We start from the raw sequence: 17,611 nt of genomic DNA, 5'->3' as shown, positions 1-17,611 counted from the left end.
CAGGCAGCATCCTGGTGAATCTCCTCTGCACCCTCTCTAATCCAGGCAGCATCCTGGTCAATCTCCTCTGCACCCTCTCTAATCCAGGCAGCATCCTGGTGAATCTCCTCTGCACCCTCTCTAATCCAGGCAGCATCCTGGTGAATCTCCTCTGCACCCTCTCTAATCCAGGCAGCATCCTGGTCAATCTCCTCTGCACCCTCTCTAATCCAGGCAGCATCCTGGTCAATCTCCTCTGCACCCTCTGTAATCCAGGCAGCATCCTGGTGAATCTCCTCTGCACCCTCTCTAATCCAGGCAGCATCCTGGTGAATCTCCTCTGCACCCTCTCTAATCCAGGCAACATCCTGGTGAATCTCCCCTGTGCCCTCTCTATTTGTTGCAATGAGCGAAAGAAGTGAACCCAAGTGCAGGACACAGGCACGGAGATTGAATTAGGATGCTTACACGGGTGTAAACGCCAAACAGCAAACAGGAGGTATCTTGACACGGAGCTGATATGGAGCCTTGACACGGAGACTTGACTCAGAGAGATGGAGTCTCATGGGTAAACCTAGAAACTGGAGCTAAACTTAGAACAAGCAGTTCTAAGCAGTCGGGAAAAGTAGTTATCTCACAGGAAGAAGACCAACGAACTGGCAACTAGTGGTTGTGACGCCGGAGTTCTTAAACTGCAGGTCCTAATGGAAACCAGGTGTGCCGTCATCAAAGCGAATTAGAAGCAACTGGGAAATTAATGGTCAGAACCGTGGCAATATCAAAGGAAATTAGGAGCAAGATAGGAATTAACGATCGGGACCATGACACTAATCCAGGCAGCATCCTGGTGAATCTCCTCTGCACCCTCTCTAACCTAGGCAGCGTCCTGTGCTAACCACTACTCTACCATGCCGTTGTGTAGAGTTCTAGTCTCACTCAAACTGAGGGGATAAAGCCTACATGTATTCACCTTTAGCCTCCTCACTCTTCGCTTAAATATCTGACCTCCTGTCTTAAATGTCCCTATCAAGGGGAAAAAGGCACCCGTCAGACTCCTCTACCACTGGGAAGGCAACCTCAGCTTCCTTCTAACTGAACTGCTCCAATCCAGGCAAAGTCCTTGTGAATCCTCTCTGCACCCTCTGCAGTGTCCCTCCTGCTTTTTGTTCCATCTCATGCGGAAATTTTTGGCTGTGGTTTGTTTTGTCATTCAAATTACATGTGAAACTTCCCAGTGGACCAGGTTGAAAAAAAGAACAAACAGGGACTTTTCTCTCTGGAGCTTCGGAGAAGTGAGAGTTGACTTGATAGAGTTGTACGTTATAGATCTATCTAACTGTGTCATCACGGCCTGGTACAGAAACGCCAATGCCCTTGAATGGAAAATCTTACAAAAAATAGTGGATAATACCCCACTATTGAGCACACCTACATGAAACGCTGTCGTAGGAAAGCAGCGTCCATCATTGGGGACCCCCCACCACCCAGGCCATTCTCTCTTCTCGCTGCTGCCATCAGATAGAAAGTACAGGAGCCTCAGGACTTACACCACCAGGGTCAGGAACAGTTACCACCCCCTCAACTATCAGGATCTTGTTGAATCTCTTGTTGAATTCTTTGTGACTTATATCATTGTTCATATTCCACATAAAACTTCCCAGCGAGCCAGGTAAAAAATCAACATCTTTTCTCCTTGGAGTTTAGGAGGAAGAGCGGTGACTTGATAGAGGTGTGAAAGATAGATCTATCTAACTGGGTCTTACAGAGCCTGGTATTGAAACACCTATGGCCTTGAACGTAAAATCCTACAAAAAGTAGCGGTGATAGAGGGGTACTAGATAGATCGGCAGAAGCTGTCCTTGAGCCTGGTCTCGGGCTTCTGGATCTTTTGCCCGATGGTGGGTGGGGAAGGGAGAAGAGAGAATGACTGGGGTGGGAGGGGTCACTGATTTTGCCGGCTGCTTTACCGAGGTGGCGAGAAGTAAGGACAGAGTCGATGGCGGGGGAGGCTGCTTCCTGTGGCGTGCGGAGCAGTGACCGCACGCTCTGCAGCCCTGTGCGGAGCAGTTGCCGGAGCAAGACGAGGTACCTGGGGGGGGGTTTTCCGCCACCCTTTGGGGGTCAAAATCAGAATCAGAATCAGGTTTAAAATCCATGGCATAGCTCCAGCAGACGTCATGAACCCTGTTGTCATGCGGCAGAAGTACGTTGCAATAATAGCTGTAAATTACTGTAAGAAGTATCTATAACAAAAGTTAAATTAAATAAGTACTGCAAATGGAGAGAAAAAAGTGGTGAGGTAGTACTCATGGTTTCAACGTCCATTCAGAAATCAGATGGCTCCCCACTTGGGGTACTGTGCTCGGTTCTGGTTGCCTTGCTGCGGGGTGGGGAACGTGGGAGGGCTGCAGAGGAGATTTACAAGGGTGTTGCCTGGATTGGGGAGCATGCCTTATGAGAATAGTTTGAGTGAATTCGGCCTTTTCTCCTTGGAGCGACGGAGGATGAGAGGTGACTTGATGGAGGTGTATAAGATGATGAGAGACATTGACCGTGTGGATAGTCAGAGGCTTTTCCCCAGGGCTGAAGTGGCTGGCACGAGAGGGAATAGTTTTAAGGTGCTGGGGAGTAGGTACAGAGGAGATGTCAGGGGTAAGTTTTTTACACAGAGAGTGGTGAGTGTGTGGAATGGGCTGCCGGTGACGGTGGTGGAGGCGGAAACGATAGGGTCTTTTAAGAGACTCCTGGATGGATACGTGGAGCTTAGAAAAATAGAGGGCTCTGGGTAAAGGCTGATTTATACTTGTGCGTACGGGCTACACCATAGCCCTGATTTTCACTTCTGCTTCGCTCTACGCCGTAGCGAGCTCATGTTGGTGTGCGCCAGAATGCTAGTTGGCGGTGGGGTTTCTATGCCACTGTGTTGAGTTTCTTCGTGAAAGACATGGACGAGAAAATGCATTTCAAACATTTTCGCGTGCCGGCAGGTAGATTTGATGATTTGATTCATCTATTTCGCATCGGTGTACAGACATGGCGGAGAAGAAGCAACCGGAAAAGCATTGGAGGAAATCTGATGCTACCAAGCGAACCAATCACAGTTGTTGTGGTCTGCATCGCCGTGACGTATGAGTTACTTTTTTGGGGAGGTGCACATCACCCTACAGCATGGGGTACGGCGTAGGGTACATTGAACCTACGGCATAGGTGCGACACACAAGTATAAATCAGCCTTAAGCCTAGGTAGTTCTAAGGTAGGGACATGTTCAGCACAGCTTTGTGGGCCGAAGGGCCTGTATTGTGCTGTAGGCTTTCTCAGTGCTCCAGGTTTCTCTCACACGTCGAGTCAGCAGGAGGTCTTACCTGAAACCATGGAGACGAGGCTGGTGTCCTTGATATATTGAGCCACATGCTTAACACTCAGCAGTTTCTTGTGGTCACGGGCAGAGCAGTTGTGACATGTAAAAACTCATCTGGTTAACTGGTGTATGTCAAGGAAGGCTAGGTGCTGTCCTTGCCTTGTTGGGCCTAGGCCCACATGAAGTATGGTGCTTTTCAATTGCCCTTTGAAATGACCTGGTAAGCCAATTAGCTGTAAGTGGCTTTACCGGTATTTTCTTAAAGGTCGTTAGGGATGAGCAGTAAGCGCTGATCGCCCCTGTGATGAGCAGTTCTTGAAAAGTTAACAGATAAAAAAAATCCAAGTTTCACTCTATTTTAACTCCCTGAACAGTTAACCTTGTCAGTAATCTTTCATCGGCCCCGATCAATGGCTTTGACTCTGATCCCAGCTTTCTCCGTGAGTTAGAATGGGTGAGAGAGGAGGCAGGGCCTGCTGACTGAAAACCAAGATTTTATTTTAAGAAGCACCCCAAAGTCAGTTGAAACTGAAATACACCAAATCTTTCAGCATCGTGAAGAAATAATAATAGGCTTCCTGACAAATTGGCATAAAGACAGACAAGATTGATGAGCTTGACTTGTGACCCTGATTCTTAGTCAGGCCTTGGCCTATCCTCGGGCCTACTGGTGATGGTCATGTGACATGCCGTGTCCATAGTGATTTAATTCGACTGGATGGAGACAAGACTGTTGACATCACAGAAACCAGCAGCTGCGTGAAAGCTGTGCCGAAAATTGGTTTCCCTTTGCTAATTAGTAAGGATACGTTTTGAATTTTGACCCCCCAACACAATACATGCGACAGGGAGAGACAGATGGCCCTGAAGGCCCGGCAGTCAGTTCTTTTTCTTTTGTTTTCTCTCGCTAAGCTCACTATCTAGCATATCCACCCCCACCCTCCATCTTTAATTCACTCCTGTCCTGAGGGTCGATGGTTAGATGTTCCATCAGCACAGAGCGGACACAGTCTCCGTGCCTGTGAGCTGGGCGGTGAACCGTTCGACTAGGAGATAAGTCACATAGCTCTCTGGGGCGGCATGTTAGCATAGTACAGGAGGCGCCGGCAACACTTTACAGTACAGGAGGCCCCAGGTTCAATTCCCACCGCTGCCTGTGAGGAGTTTGTACGTTCTCCCCGTGACTGTGTGGGTTTCCTCCGGGTGCTCTGGTTTCCAAAGACATGCTGGTTGGTAGATTAATTGATCATTGTAAATTGCCCTATGATTAGACCATAAGACATAGGAGCAGAATTAGGCCTTTGAGTCTCCTCCGCCATTCAATCATGGCTGATCCTTTTTTCTATCTCCTCCTCAACTCCAGTTCCCAGCCTTCTCCCTGTAACCTTCGATGTCATGTCCAATCAAGAACCTACCAATGTCTGCCTTAAATACACCCAACGACCCGGCCTCCACAGCTGCATGTGGCAACAACTTCCACAGATTTGAACTCTGATGGTTTGCCCAGAGATCGGTAGGGTGCAACTGATTTTTTTACAGGTCCCCTGCCCTCAGTCAACATAGAATAATTAACTTTGTTAACTTTGTTCTGGTGCTCTTATAAAAGAGCAGGATGCCCCCCACCCCCGGTAATCTCCTGATCAATGGACCCCTTAAGAATAAGGGGGTAGGCCATTTAGAATGGAGTTCAGGAAAAACTTTTTCACCCAGAGAGTTGTGGATCTGTGGAATGCTCTGCTCAGAAGGCAGTGGAGGTCAATTCTCTGGATGCTTTCAAGAAAGAGTTAGATAGAGCTCTTAAAGATAGCGGAGTCAAGGGATATGGGGAGAAGGCAGGAACGGGGCACTGATTGTGGATGATCAGCCATGATCACAGTGAATGGCGGTGCTGGCTCGAAGGGCCAAATGGCCTACTCCTGCACTTATTGTCTATTGTCTATTGACCCTCCCACTACAAATGCCTGAAATCAATCATTTGTGGGAGCTTTTCGTGTGCTCGGCTCCCATAGCAACCGCATCTCACACAAAAACATGGCTTGTTGCAAAGCATTATTGGTAATCATAGGCCAGCGGCCTACACGCTTCACTGAAGGAGCTCCCTTCTAACAGTGGGGCACTCCCTCAGCTTTTGGAGTTTCAGCTTCAGGTTTCTGGGTTTCGGCTTGGAGTTGGTTTATTCGTGGTAATGAGCTGAGACAAAACCAAAAAATCCTGCCTTGCACACCGTTCATACAGATCAGATCATCACACAGAGCATTGAGGTCGAACAAGGTGAAAGAACGATGCAGCATAAAGGGTAAAAGCTACCGATAAAGTGGTGGTCATCCATCATGTCGGACGGTGATGGTGACGGGAAATCTGTGTGGGAAGGTTTTTAAAGTGGAAAAGCCATTTCACTGGGGCAGTTCCACTCTCTCGACCTCAGGTCCAGTGGTAGGAACAAGCGTCACAAAATGGGGTCTTCCTTGGTTGCACTGGATGACCACGACTTCTTCTGAGAATTGTCAAGCCCTTCCAGCTCCGCGGAGCACTGAACCACACTCCTGTCGGATCTCACTGTAGATCTCATCTACCCAGTCCACCCGAGCTGACTTGGCACGCTAGGACAGACGTGTCCCTATCTCCCCGGGGTGTGAGGCCCACCGGCCACCCTCACCTGGTTTAGCCCGCCTCTCGTAGCCGTGTACCGGGGTGTGGTCACTGTCGCGTGCAAACAGCTACTCGGAGCCGCGGGTGAGAGCTGAGTTTCGGGTGGGGGCCAAAGGTGAGTGAGCTGTCCCAGAATGGACACGACAAGCCCTTTCATCCAAGGTTATACCCCTCCCTGGACACCCCACCAAGAAACTGCAGTGCAGTTAAACGATAGAGTGCAAAATCATAACAAGGCAGATTGTGAGGCTAAGAGTTCCACCTTATAGTACAAAAGGTCTGTTCAGGAGTCTGAGAGCAGTGAGATGGATGCTCAGATCTAGGAACACGAAGATCCCAACTCTTTCAACCTCCACACCACTGGCATAGACAGAGCCTGTTCTTTGCACCCGGAAGCAAATGTTGATGTCGCTGGTCTGTGGGGCTGGGAACCAGAGGGAGGAGTCAAATTTCAAATCAGGGTTGCAGAAACCAAAAGCTATTCTTTCCAAATAAGGACTATGTCAATTAAGTGCAAGGGTGACTCTGTAAAGTACCTTGGCAATCATAACTGCAATAGAAGGTTAAACTCCACCGTGTTTTTGTTTGGAGATACTGGTACAGTTCTTCCATTGATTTGTCTTCTTGGACGTGGCAAGGTAGCATCGTGGTTAGCGTAATCTTTACCTTGCCATTTGTCAGATCGGCATTAAGTTCCAGCTGCCGTTTGTAAGGATTCTGTATGTTCCCCCATGACCTCCTGGTGGCCTGGTTTCCTCTTACAGTCCTCATCGAGGGATCAGCAGTGGAAAGGGTGGGCAATTTCAAGTACCTGGGTGCCAACCTCTCTGAGGATCTCTCCTGGGTCCAACACATCAACGCAATTATGAGGAAGGCAGGACGGCGGCTACGGCAAATTTCGTTAGGGGTTTGGGGAGATTTGGGATGTCCAAAGACACTCACAGGTTTCTTCAGAAGTTCTGTGGAGAGCACTCTAACTGTCTGCATGGGAGGTTGGGGGGTGGGGGGGTGAGGTTTCTACGGAGTTAAAAAAAAGCCTGCAGAAAGCTGTGAACTCAGTCAGCGCCATCATGGGCACTAGCCTCCCCAACATCCAGGACATCTTCAAAAAGAAGGCTCCACTATAGGACCTCCATCACTCAGGACGTGCCTTGTTCTCGTTGCTACCATCAGGAAGGGGGCACACACTCAACGATTCAGGAACAGCTTCTTCCCCTCCGCCACCTGATTTCTGAATGGACATTGAACCCAGGAACACAGCCTCACTACTTTTTTATTTATCTTTTTTATTTAATTGAACAATTTAATGTATATATACTTACTGTAATTCACATTTTGATTATTATGTACTGCATTGTACTGTTGCCATATCAACAAATTTCAAGACCTACGCCGGTGATATCAAACCTGATGCTGATTCTGACATTCCAAAGGGTTAATAATTTTAGGGCAGGCTATGTTAGGAGCCAAGGCGAGTGACGGGCTTGTTCAGCTTGCTGCTCCACCACGTTTATACGGCTCTGTGCTGGACTATGGGTCTCAGAATATCTCTGTGGTCTACAGAACGCAATTTGCTTCCGGTTATCGATTGCATGATTAGTTTTTTTTGATCTCTCTCTGCACAATGGATGTCCAGCGGTCTTTTTTTTCATGGGTTCTTTTGGGTTTCTTTGTTTCATGGCTGCCTGAGTCTCCAGAGGGTTCCTGTGCTGTGGAAGACGTGCTGCCTTGTTCCTGTACCAAAGACGCCGCCGCACTCCAGTAGCTCCAATGACTACAGACCGGTGACACTGACCTCCCACATCATGAAGACCCTGGAGAGACTTGTCCTAGAGCAGCTCCGGCCTATGGTTAGGCCACACTTAGACCCCCTCCAGTTCGCCTACCAGCTCTGACTAGGAGTTGAGAATGCCATCGTCTACCTGCTGAACCGTGTCTATGCCCACCTGGACAAGCCGGCGAGCACTGTGAGGGTCATGATTTTTGACTTCTCCATCCGCCCTGCTCTGTTGGGTGAGAAGCTGACAGTGATGCAGGTGGATGCTTCCCTGGTGTCATGGATTATTGATTACCTGACTGGCAGACCACAGTACGTGCGCTTGCAACACTGTGTGTCAGACAGAGTGGTCAGCAGCACTGGGGACTGTCCTATCTCCCTTTCTCTTTACTATCTACACCTTAGTCTTCAACTACAACACAGAGTCTTGCCATCTTCAGAAGTTTTCTGATGACTCTGTCATAGTTGGATGCATCAGCACGGGAGATGAGGCGGAGTACAGGGCTATGGTGGGAAACTTTGTCACATGGTGTGAGCAGAATCATCTGCAGTTTAATGTGAAAAAGACTAAGGAGCTGGTGGTGGACCTGAGGAGGGCTAAGGCACCGGTGACCCCTGTTTCCATCCAAGGGGTCAGTGTGGACATGGTGGAGGATTACAAATACCTGGGGATACGAATTGACAATAAACTGGACTGGTCAAAGCACACTGAGGTTGTCTACAAGAAGGGTCAGAGCTGTCTCTGCTTCCTGAGGAGACTGAGGTCCTTTAACATCTGCTGGACAATGCTGAGGATGTTCTATGAGTCTGTGGTGGCCAGTGCTATCATGTTTGCTGTTGTGTGCTGGGGCAGCAGGCTGAGGGTAGCAGACACCAACAGAATCAATGAACTCATTCGTAAGGCCAGTGATGTTGTGGGGGTGTAACTGGACTCTCTGACGGTGGTGTCTGAAAAGAGGATGCTGTCCAAGTTGCATGCCATCTTGGACAATGTCTCCCATCCACTCCATAATGTACTGGTTAGGCACAGGAGTACATTCAGCCAGAGACTTATTCCACCGAGATGCAACACTGAGCATCATAGGAAGTCATTCCTGCCTGTGGCCATCAAACTTTTCAACTCCTCCCTCGGAGTGTCAGACACCCTGAGCCAATAGGCTGGTCCTGGACTTATTTCCACTTGGCATAATTTACTTATTATTATTTAATTATTTATGGTTTTATATTGCTATATTTCTACACTATTCTTGGTTGGTGCGACTGTAACGAAACCCAATTTCCCTCGGGATCAATAAAGTATGTCTGTCTGATGAATCTCAAGTCGTGCAATGTACTTTGAACTTTCTTGGTACAGAAGAGATGACGGTGGGTACATGTGTACTATTGTTAGTTGGTCATTGACGCAAATCTCGCATTTCACTTTCTACTTCAATGTGTATGCGGTCAATAAAGTTAATCTTCATGTTAATCTCAATGACGACACCATGACTAACGCCTGGTCTTTCTCCCCCGTTCTTCCTTCTCATCAACCGCCGGTAGAATGGGCTGAGGCGCCAAGAACTCGCTTTCCTCAGCCCCCTCCAGCAGCTGGAGAGGCAAGTCAGCGAACTCCGACTCGATGTGTCGCAGACTCCAGGGGGGGAGCCAGAGATCGACAGTCGCCCGAGCTCAGGTAAGGGAGAGCGGGGCACATAGAGGCGGTGTGAAAGGGCACGGCTTCTTCCATCATAGGCGTGATTTAAACGTTTACAAGATTACCTTGTCAAGTTTCAAGATTCAAGACTGTTTAATGTCATTTCCAGCACGCAAGTGGAAAGGAGAACAAAATAATTGTTACTCCGGATCGAAAAAAAACCCACAATAAGATAAAGAACACAGTAATTAAAAAAACACGATAGATATAAATACATAAGATAGCTTATAAATTGATTGTACGACCGTAAAGTGACGCTAGGCACAGGAGTATCTGTACATAAGGTGACGCTGACAGGAAATATTGAAGTAGTGGTGGAGTTAGTGGGTGGAGGTGTTGATCAGCCTGTTTGGGGAAAGTAACTGTTATTGAGTCTGGTTGTCCCAGCATGGGTGTCTCCTTCTTGATGGGAGTGGGACAAACAGTCCGTGGGCGGGGAGGGTGGGGTCATTCATGATATTACTGTCCTTTCTCCTTTCTAGACTCGAAGGATTTCTGTCTAACTCTCTGGCCAGACTGCATACCCCTCCAGCATCCAGGGGAGATTATTTGTATGTCTTTGCTCATTGTGTGTGCAGGCTGGCCGTGGTCTGGTTTAACAATTAGCCTTTGATCACACACCAGTTTCTTACTGCCGGATACTGGGAGCGCTGAATCTGACTCCCTCAGCTGCTTGGCGGGGTGAACCATGTGACCACATGAAGGGGAACAGGTTAAGTGGATTCGTTTTGGTTCATTTTCTGAGGAAAATAGTACTCACAAGCAAAAGAGAAAAAGATGACGAGCAGTGGTTAGTACATTTTCCAGCGCCGGCGCCCAGGGTTCAATTCCCGCTGCCGCCTGTGAGGGGTTTGTACGTTCTCCCCGCGTCCGCATGGGTTTCCTCCGGGTGCTCTGGTTTCCTCCCACAGTCCAAAGACGTACCAGTTGGTAGGTTAATCGGTCATTGTAACTTGTCCTGTGATTAGGCTAGGGTTAAATCAGGGGACTGCTGAGAGGCATGACTCGAAGGACTGGAAGAGCCTATTCCCTGCTATATTAGGGGGTGGCATGGTAGCATAGTGGTTAGCACAACGGTTTACAGTACCAGCAACCCGGGTTCAATTCCCACCACTGCCTGTAAGGAGTTTGTACGTTCTCCCTAGGTTAAGTACAATAGGTTAAGTGGAATCGTTTTGGTTTATTTTCTTCACCCGGTCCAAAGACGTACCAGTTGGTAGGTTTAATTGGTTATGGTAAATTAACCGGTGACTAGGGTTAAACTGGGGATTGCCCAGTTACATGCCTGTCATTAAATAAATGATCAGAATCAGGTTTATTATCACTGATGTACACTCAGTAGCCAATTCTGTACCTAGTAAAGTGGCCATTGAGTTTTTGTTCATGGTCTTCTGCTGCTGTAGCCTGTCCACTTCAAGGTTTGATGTGTTGTATGTTCAGAGATGTTCCTCTGAGAGAACACGTGGTTATTTCAGTTACTGTCACCTTCCTGTCAGCTTGAACCAATCTGGCCACTCTCCTCTGACCTCTCTCATTACCAAGGCATTTTTCACACCATTCTCTGTAAGCACCAGTGCAATATTGTTTACTTCCACCATCCTCTGTAAACTCTAGTGACTGTTGTGCGTGAAGATCCCAGGAGATCAGCAGTTTCTCAGATACTCAGACCACCCCATCTGGCACCAGCAAAGTCAATTAGATCATGTTTCTTCCCCATTCTGATGTTTGGGCTGGGTGACAACTGAACCTCTTGGCCATGTCTGCATGCTTTTATGTGCTGAGCTGCTGGCATGTGATTGGCTGATTAGATATTTGCACTAACGAGCGGGTTTACCTAATAAAGTGCCCACTGAATGCACGTCATGTTGTTTTGTGACCGCAGTGTGGAACGATACATAATATAAATGATAATAAGAAATATATATAGAAGTCTTAGTTACCAAAGCCACAGTGCCTCTAACTATCCCTGTGACTAATTCTTGGAGGGAGTTTTGTGAGTTTTACACCAGATCGCTGTCCACCTCAATTCCATAAGATCATAAGACATAGGAGCAGAATTAGGCCATTCAGCCCATCGAGTCTGCTCCATCATTCAATCATGGCTGATCTTTTTTTCCCCTCCTCAGCCCCACTCCCCAGCCTTCTCCCCGTAATCTTTGATGCTGTGTCCAATCAAGAACCTATCAATCAAACACACACAACGACCTGGCTTCCACAGCTGCCTCTGGCAACAAATTCCACAAATTCACCACCCTCTGGCTAAAGAAATTTCTCTGCATCTCCATTTTAAATGGATGCCCCACTATCCTGAGGCTGTGCCCTCTTGTCCTAGACTCTCCCACCATGGGAAACATCCTTTCCACATCTACTCTCTCTAACATTCGAAGGTTTTCAATGAGATTCCCCCCTCATCCTTCTGAATTTCGGTGAGTACGAACCCAGAGCCGTCAAACATTCTTCGTACGATAACCATTTCATTCCCGGACATGTGGTCACCCGCCGGGATTTCCCGTTGGCACCGGTATCGTAACAGTTAACATGAAGCCATTACGGCTTGGGGTGTCGGATTTCAGCATTCAGTTCTGGTGGCATCTGCAAGTCGGTCTCCTCCGGGTGCTCTGGTTTCCTCCCAGATTCCAAAGATGTACCGGTTAGTAAGGTAGTTGGTCATTGTAAAGTGCCCCGTGATTAGGACAGGGTTAAATGTGTGGGCTGCTCCTTGGGCCGGAAGGCCCCGTTCTGCCTTGCATCGCTAAATAAATAAATTTAGAAAAGCAGCTCCAGTAACTGAACCGAAAACACCCAGCAAATCTGTCTAGATTTGTTGAAAAAAAAAAAGATCGTTTCCAGATGTTCATTCTGGAGATACACAACGTCGCAAGTCAGGGGGTTGAGGTCAGTTTGGGGTTAGTGTTTGATTTCTGTGCCTTGAAATTCCTCCTGATAGATTTTCCCACATGGGCTCCCTGTCAGGGACACCGATGTCTGACCAGCAACACGCACACAAGATGCCGGAGGAGCTCAGCGGGTCAGGCAACATCCACGGGAAAGGATAAACAGTCGACGTTTCGGGCCGAGGCCCTTCGTCACCGCGAAGGAAGATGCCAGAATAAAGTGGTGGGGGGGCGGGGGCGGGGGAGGGAAGGAGGATGGCTGGAGGGTGAGAGGTGAAGCCAGGTGGGTGGGAAAGGTCAAGGGCCGGAGAGGAAGGAATCTGACAGGAGAGGAGAGTGGACCATTGGAGAAAGGGAAGCAGGAGGGGACCCAGGAGGAGGTAGGTGAGAGTGGGGTATAGAGGATGGTGGGGGGGGGGGAGTGTGGATTATTTTACAGGGAGGAGAAATCAATATTCATGCCATCAGGGTGGAGGTTCCCAAGATGGGGTTTGTGGTGTTGCTCCTCCACCCTGAGGGTGGCCTCTTCTTGGCACAAGGAGGTTATAGACCGACACTGATTGTTTATCGATTTAGTTCCAGCTTTCAGTCAGCTTTCTTTCCCTATTTCCCTGAGTTTCAGGTTTTCATTTTGCTTTGTCTGCCTCTATAATTATCTTGGCTTCTCACATCTGGCTTGCTTCATTCCTCTCTGCATTCCCCACTCCGTCTCGCTGTCAGTGTCACTTCCTCTGCTTAGAACCAGAATCGGGGTTAGTATCACTGGTATATCTTGTGAAATTCGTTGTTAAGCAGCAGTAGTGCCTATTAATAAAAACTGTGAATTACAGTATATATAAAAGTGTGGTAGTGTTCATGGGTTCGATGTCCATTCAGAAATCAGACATCAGAGGGGAAGAAGCTGTTCCTGAATCATTGAGTGTGTGGGCCTTCAGGCTCCTGTACCTCCTCCCTGATGGTAGCAATGAGAAGAGGGGATGTCCTGGGTGATGGGGGTCCTTAATGATGGATGCTGCCTTTTTGAGGATGTCCTGGGTTCTACGGAGGTTGGGGCCCAGATGGAGCTGACAGAGTTCACAACTTTCTGCATCTTACTTCGATCCTGTGCAGTAGTCCCCTCCTTCCCCCCAGCCATACCAGACGGTGATGCAGCCAGTTAAAATGCTCTCCACAGTATATCTGTAGAAGTGTCGCCCCTTATCTCTTTGTTTTCCTGTCTCTCGACCTTCCTGCCTAATTATCCCCATTTTCCTCTCCTTTTATCTCTTTAATTTGTGTTTGTTCTTTGCGTAAACGCGTTAGAAATAACTCCACCGCAAACCAGAGAAAGACTCGTTTTCTGCTTGGGTTCTCCGCAGCAAAACAGTCTAAGCATTAGATTCTCCAGTTTCAGGAGATGTGCTGCCCCCTCCATCCCCTTTCTCCCTCCTTCTAACCCATTCCTGCCCCTCTTCTACCAAAGGAGGTGTAAGGCACTCCTTCCCTCCGCTAGCCTGTAGGTCACTCTTGGACAAGGTGTAGCACCTGCTTAGCCCCCGATCAGGGTCACGTGAAGCCAAGGGGGCAGGTGGTGAATATCACAAGACCTGGTTTCGTGACCACTGGTGCCAGGCAGACCATCTCCGAAGAGTGTTGATAACACCCAGAAGGCGGCAATTGCAAGACACCTGTATAAAAAAATTCACCAAGAACCATCGTGGGCATGGAAAGACCATGATTGCTCAAATCATACAACATTCTAAATTGGAGAAAGGCCAATTTTGACAGTATCAGAAATGATCTGGCAAGTGTGGATTGGGACAGGCTGTTTTCTGGCAAAGGTGTACATGGAAAGTGGGAGGCCTTCCACTTTGAGAGTACAAAGCTTGTATGCCCGTCAGAATAACAGGGTCGGAACATTGGTTTTCGATTGGTTTTCAGAGGAAAAGGAGGTGCATAGCGGGTACGGACAAGTGTCAAGTCAAGTCAAGTCACTGTTATTGTCATTTCGACCATAACTGCTGGTACAGTACACAATAAAAATGAGACAACGTTTTTCAGGACCATGGGGTTACATGACACAGTACAAAAACTAGACTGAACTACGTAAAAAAAAACAACACAGAGAAAGCTACACTAGACTACAGACTTACACAGGACTGCATAAAGTGCACAAAAACAGTGCAGGCATTACAATAAATAATAAACAGGACAATAGGGCAAGGTGTCAGTCCAGGCTTCGGGTATTGAGGAGTCTGATAGCTTGGGGGAAGAAACTGTTACATAGTCTGGCTGTGAGAGCCCGAATGCTTCGGAGCCTTTTCCCAGATGGCAGGAGGGAGAAGAGTTTGTATGAGGGGTGCGTGGGGTCCTTCATAATGCTGTTTCCTTTGCGGATGCAGCGTGTAGTGTAAATATCCGTGATGGCAGGAAGAGAGAACCCGATGATCTTAGCTGACCTCACTATCCGCTGCAGGGTCTTGCGATCCGAGACGGTGCAGTTTCCGAACCAGGAGTATTGTGTACAGTTTTTGTCTCCAGGGTTAAGGAAGGACATCCTGGATGTAGAGGAAGTGCAGCGTAGATTCACGAGGTTAATTCCTGGGATGTCTGGACTGTCTTACGCAGAGAGGTTAGAGAGACTGGGCTTGTACACAGTGGAATTAAGGAGATTGAGAGGGGATCTGATTGAAACATATAAGATTATTAAGGGATTGGACAAGATAGAGGCAGGAAATATGTTCCAGATGCTGGGAGAGTCCAGTACCAGAGGGCATGGTTTGAGAATAAGGGGTAGGTCATTTAGGACAGAGTTAAGGAAAAACTTCTTCTCCCAGAGAGTTGTGGGGGTCTGGAATGCACTACCTCGGAAGGTAGTGGAGGCCAATTCTCTGGAAGCTTTCAAGAAGGAGCTAAATAGGTATCTTATGGATAGGGGAATCAAGGGATATGGGGACAAGGCAGGAACCGGGTATTGATAGTAGTTGATCAGCCATGATCTCAAAATGGCGGTGCAGGCTCGAAGGGCCGAATGGTCTACTTCTGCACCTATTGTCTGTTGTCTATTGATGCAGCTGCTCAGGATGCTCTCGATACAACCCCTGTAGACCCTGTAGTGAGGTGCTTATGGAGTATAAGAAATGCAAAAGAACGCTTAAACGAATCAGGAAGGCTAAACGAAGGAATGAAGTTGCTCTAGGAGACAAGGCGAAGGAGAATCCTAAGGGATTCTACAGATATGTTCAGAGCAAAAGGATTGCAAGGGACAAAATTGGTCCCCTGGAAGATCAGAATGGTAACCCATGAGTGGAGCCAGAACAGGTGGGGGAGATATTAAATGCATTCTTTGCATCTGTGCTTACTCAGGAGATGGACGCAGTGTCTATAGAACTGAGGCTAAGTGGCCTCAACTTTGTACAGGTTACAGAGGAGGAGGTGTTTGCTACCCCTGAGGCAAATCAGGGTGGATTAATCCCCAGGACCTGACAAGGTGCTCCCTTGGTCCACGTGGGAGACAAGTGTATAAACTGCCGGGGCCCTTCAGAGATATTTAAATCATCCTTAGTGACAGGGGTGGCTCCAGGGGATTGGCGGATAAACCGCTGTTTAAAAAGGAAATTATAGGCCGGTGAGCCTGACATCAGTTGTGGGAAGGTTATCGGAAGGTATTCTAAGGGACTGGATATATAAGTACTTGGATAGACATGGACTGATTAAGGATAGTCAGTGTGGCTTTGTGTGTGGTAGGTCATGTCTAACGAAGCTTATAGAGTTTGTTAGGTAAGTTGTGTTGGCACGCGGCCTAGTGGATAAGGCATCAGACTAGTAATCTGAAGGTCACTGGTTCGAGCCTCAGCTGAGGCAGCGTGTTTGTGTCCTTGAGAAAGGCACTTAACAACACATTGCTCTGCGACGACACCGGTGCCGAGCTGCTTAGGTCCTAGTGCCCTTTCCTTGGACAACATCGGTGGCGTGGAGAGGGGAAGGCCTGCAGCTTGGGAAACTGCCGATCTCCCATATAACCCTGCCCAGGCCTGCGCCCTGGAAACCTTCCAAGGCGCAAATCCATGGTCTCACGAGACTAACGGATGCCTATCAGGAAAGTGGATGAAGGCAAGGCAGTGGATATTGTCTACAGGGACTTTGGGAAGGCATTTGACAAGCTCCCTCATGGGAGCTGGTCAAGAAGTTTCAGTCATTCAGCATTCAGTAAATTAGGCATAGGCTTCATGGGAGAAGCCAGAGTCGTAGATAGTTGCCTCTCTAACTGTAGGCCCGTGATTAGTAGTGTGCCACAAGGATTGGTGTTGTTTGTCATCTATATTAATGATCTGGATGATAACGTGGTTAACTGGATCAGCAAATTTGCTGCTGACACCAAGATTGGGGGTGTAGTGGACAGCGAGGAAGGCTAACATTGATCTGCATCAGCTGGAAAAACGGACTGAAAAATGGCAGATGGAATTGAGTGCAGACAAGTGCGAGGATTTGCAAATGACCCGAAACTTTGACTGACCACTTCCCTTCACGGATGCTGCCTGACCCACTGAGTCAGTCCAGCATTTTGTTTGTCGCCGTGATTCCAGCATCTGCTGCCTCTTGTACCTCCAAAAAAAAAAGAATTCCCAGGCGATGCGGGAACACCACAGAAGGCGCTACGGAAATGCAAATCTGTCTTCCTCTCTCAGCCGTTCACGAAATGGTTTTAATTGGCTGCACGGTGGCGTAGAGGCGGGCACGACCCTTTACAGTTCCAGCAACCCAGGTTCAATTCCCGCCGCTGCCTGTGAGGAGTTTGTACGTTCTCCCCGTGACCGCGTGGGTTTCCTCCGGGTGCTCCGGTTTCCTCCCACAGTCCAAAGACATTCTGGTTGGTAGGATAATTGGTCATTGTAAATTGTCCTGTGATTAGGCTAGGGTCAAACTGGTGGCTATAAGGACTGGAAGGGCCAGAAGGGCCTGTTCAATATTGGATTGATATATAGATGAGTAAATAAACTTTGCTCCTGACCCCTAAGTACACTGGGTCAAATACAGTTCAGTTCAGTCACAGAGGTATCGAAGTTAAAGGGGTATCTGGGCACAGGGGTGGGACAAACCAGACACAATGATACTGAACAGTAGAGCAGGCTTGAGAGGCCGAGGCCCATTCCTGCTCCACCTACTGAAGGATTCCTGCACTCCCGGAGACCGTTGAGGTGCAATGTCAGTTTGCGCTCTCGAGTCTGCAGTGGATGTAAAAGATGCCTTGGTGAAACTACCCCCGACAGTCCAGTACCAC

At 48.2% G+C, this 17,611-nt stretch overlaps 2 protein-coding genes across 3 annotated transcripts in view; both read left to right on the top strand.

The window, feature by feature from the left end:
- Positions 1-17,611, top strand: part of LOC140716524 (interferon regulatory factor 2-binding protein 1-like) — a 377,150-nt gene that overhangs the window by 110,768 nt on the left and 248,771 nt on the right. The window lies entirely within an intron of this gene.
- The window catches only part of LOC140716523 (dapper 1-like), a 108,258-nt gene that overhangs the window by 76,107 nt on the left and 14,540 nt on the right, over positions 1-17,611 (top strand). For both annotated transcript variants that reach the window (XM_073029329.1, XM_073029330.1), the window contains exon 2: positions 9,304-9,436. In XM_073029329.1, the coding sequence (XP_072885430.1) occupies positions 9,304-9,436 (133 nt within the window). The remainder of the gene's footprint in view (positions 1-9,303; positions 9,437-17,611) is intronic.

Source organism: Hemitrygon akajei, chromosome 25 (assembly GCF_048418815.1).
Source record: "Hemitrygon akajei chromosome 25, sHemAka1.3, whole genome shotgun sequence".
NCBI lineage: Eukaryota > Metazoa > Chordata > Chondrichthyes > Myliobatiformes > Dasyatidae > Hemitrygon > Hemitrygon akajei.
This window is presented reverse-complemented; position numbering and strand designations above follow the sequence as displayed.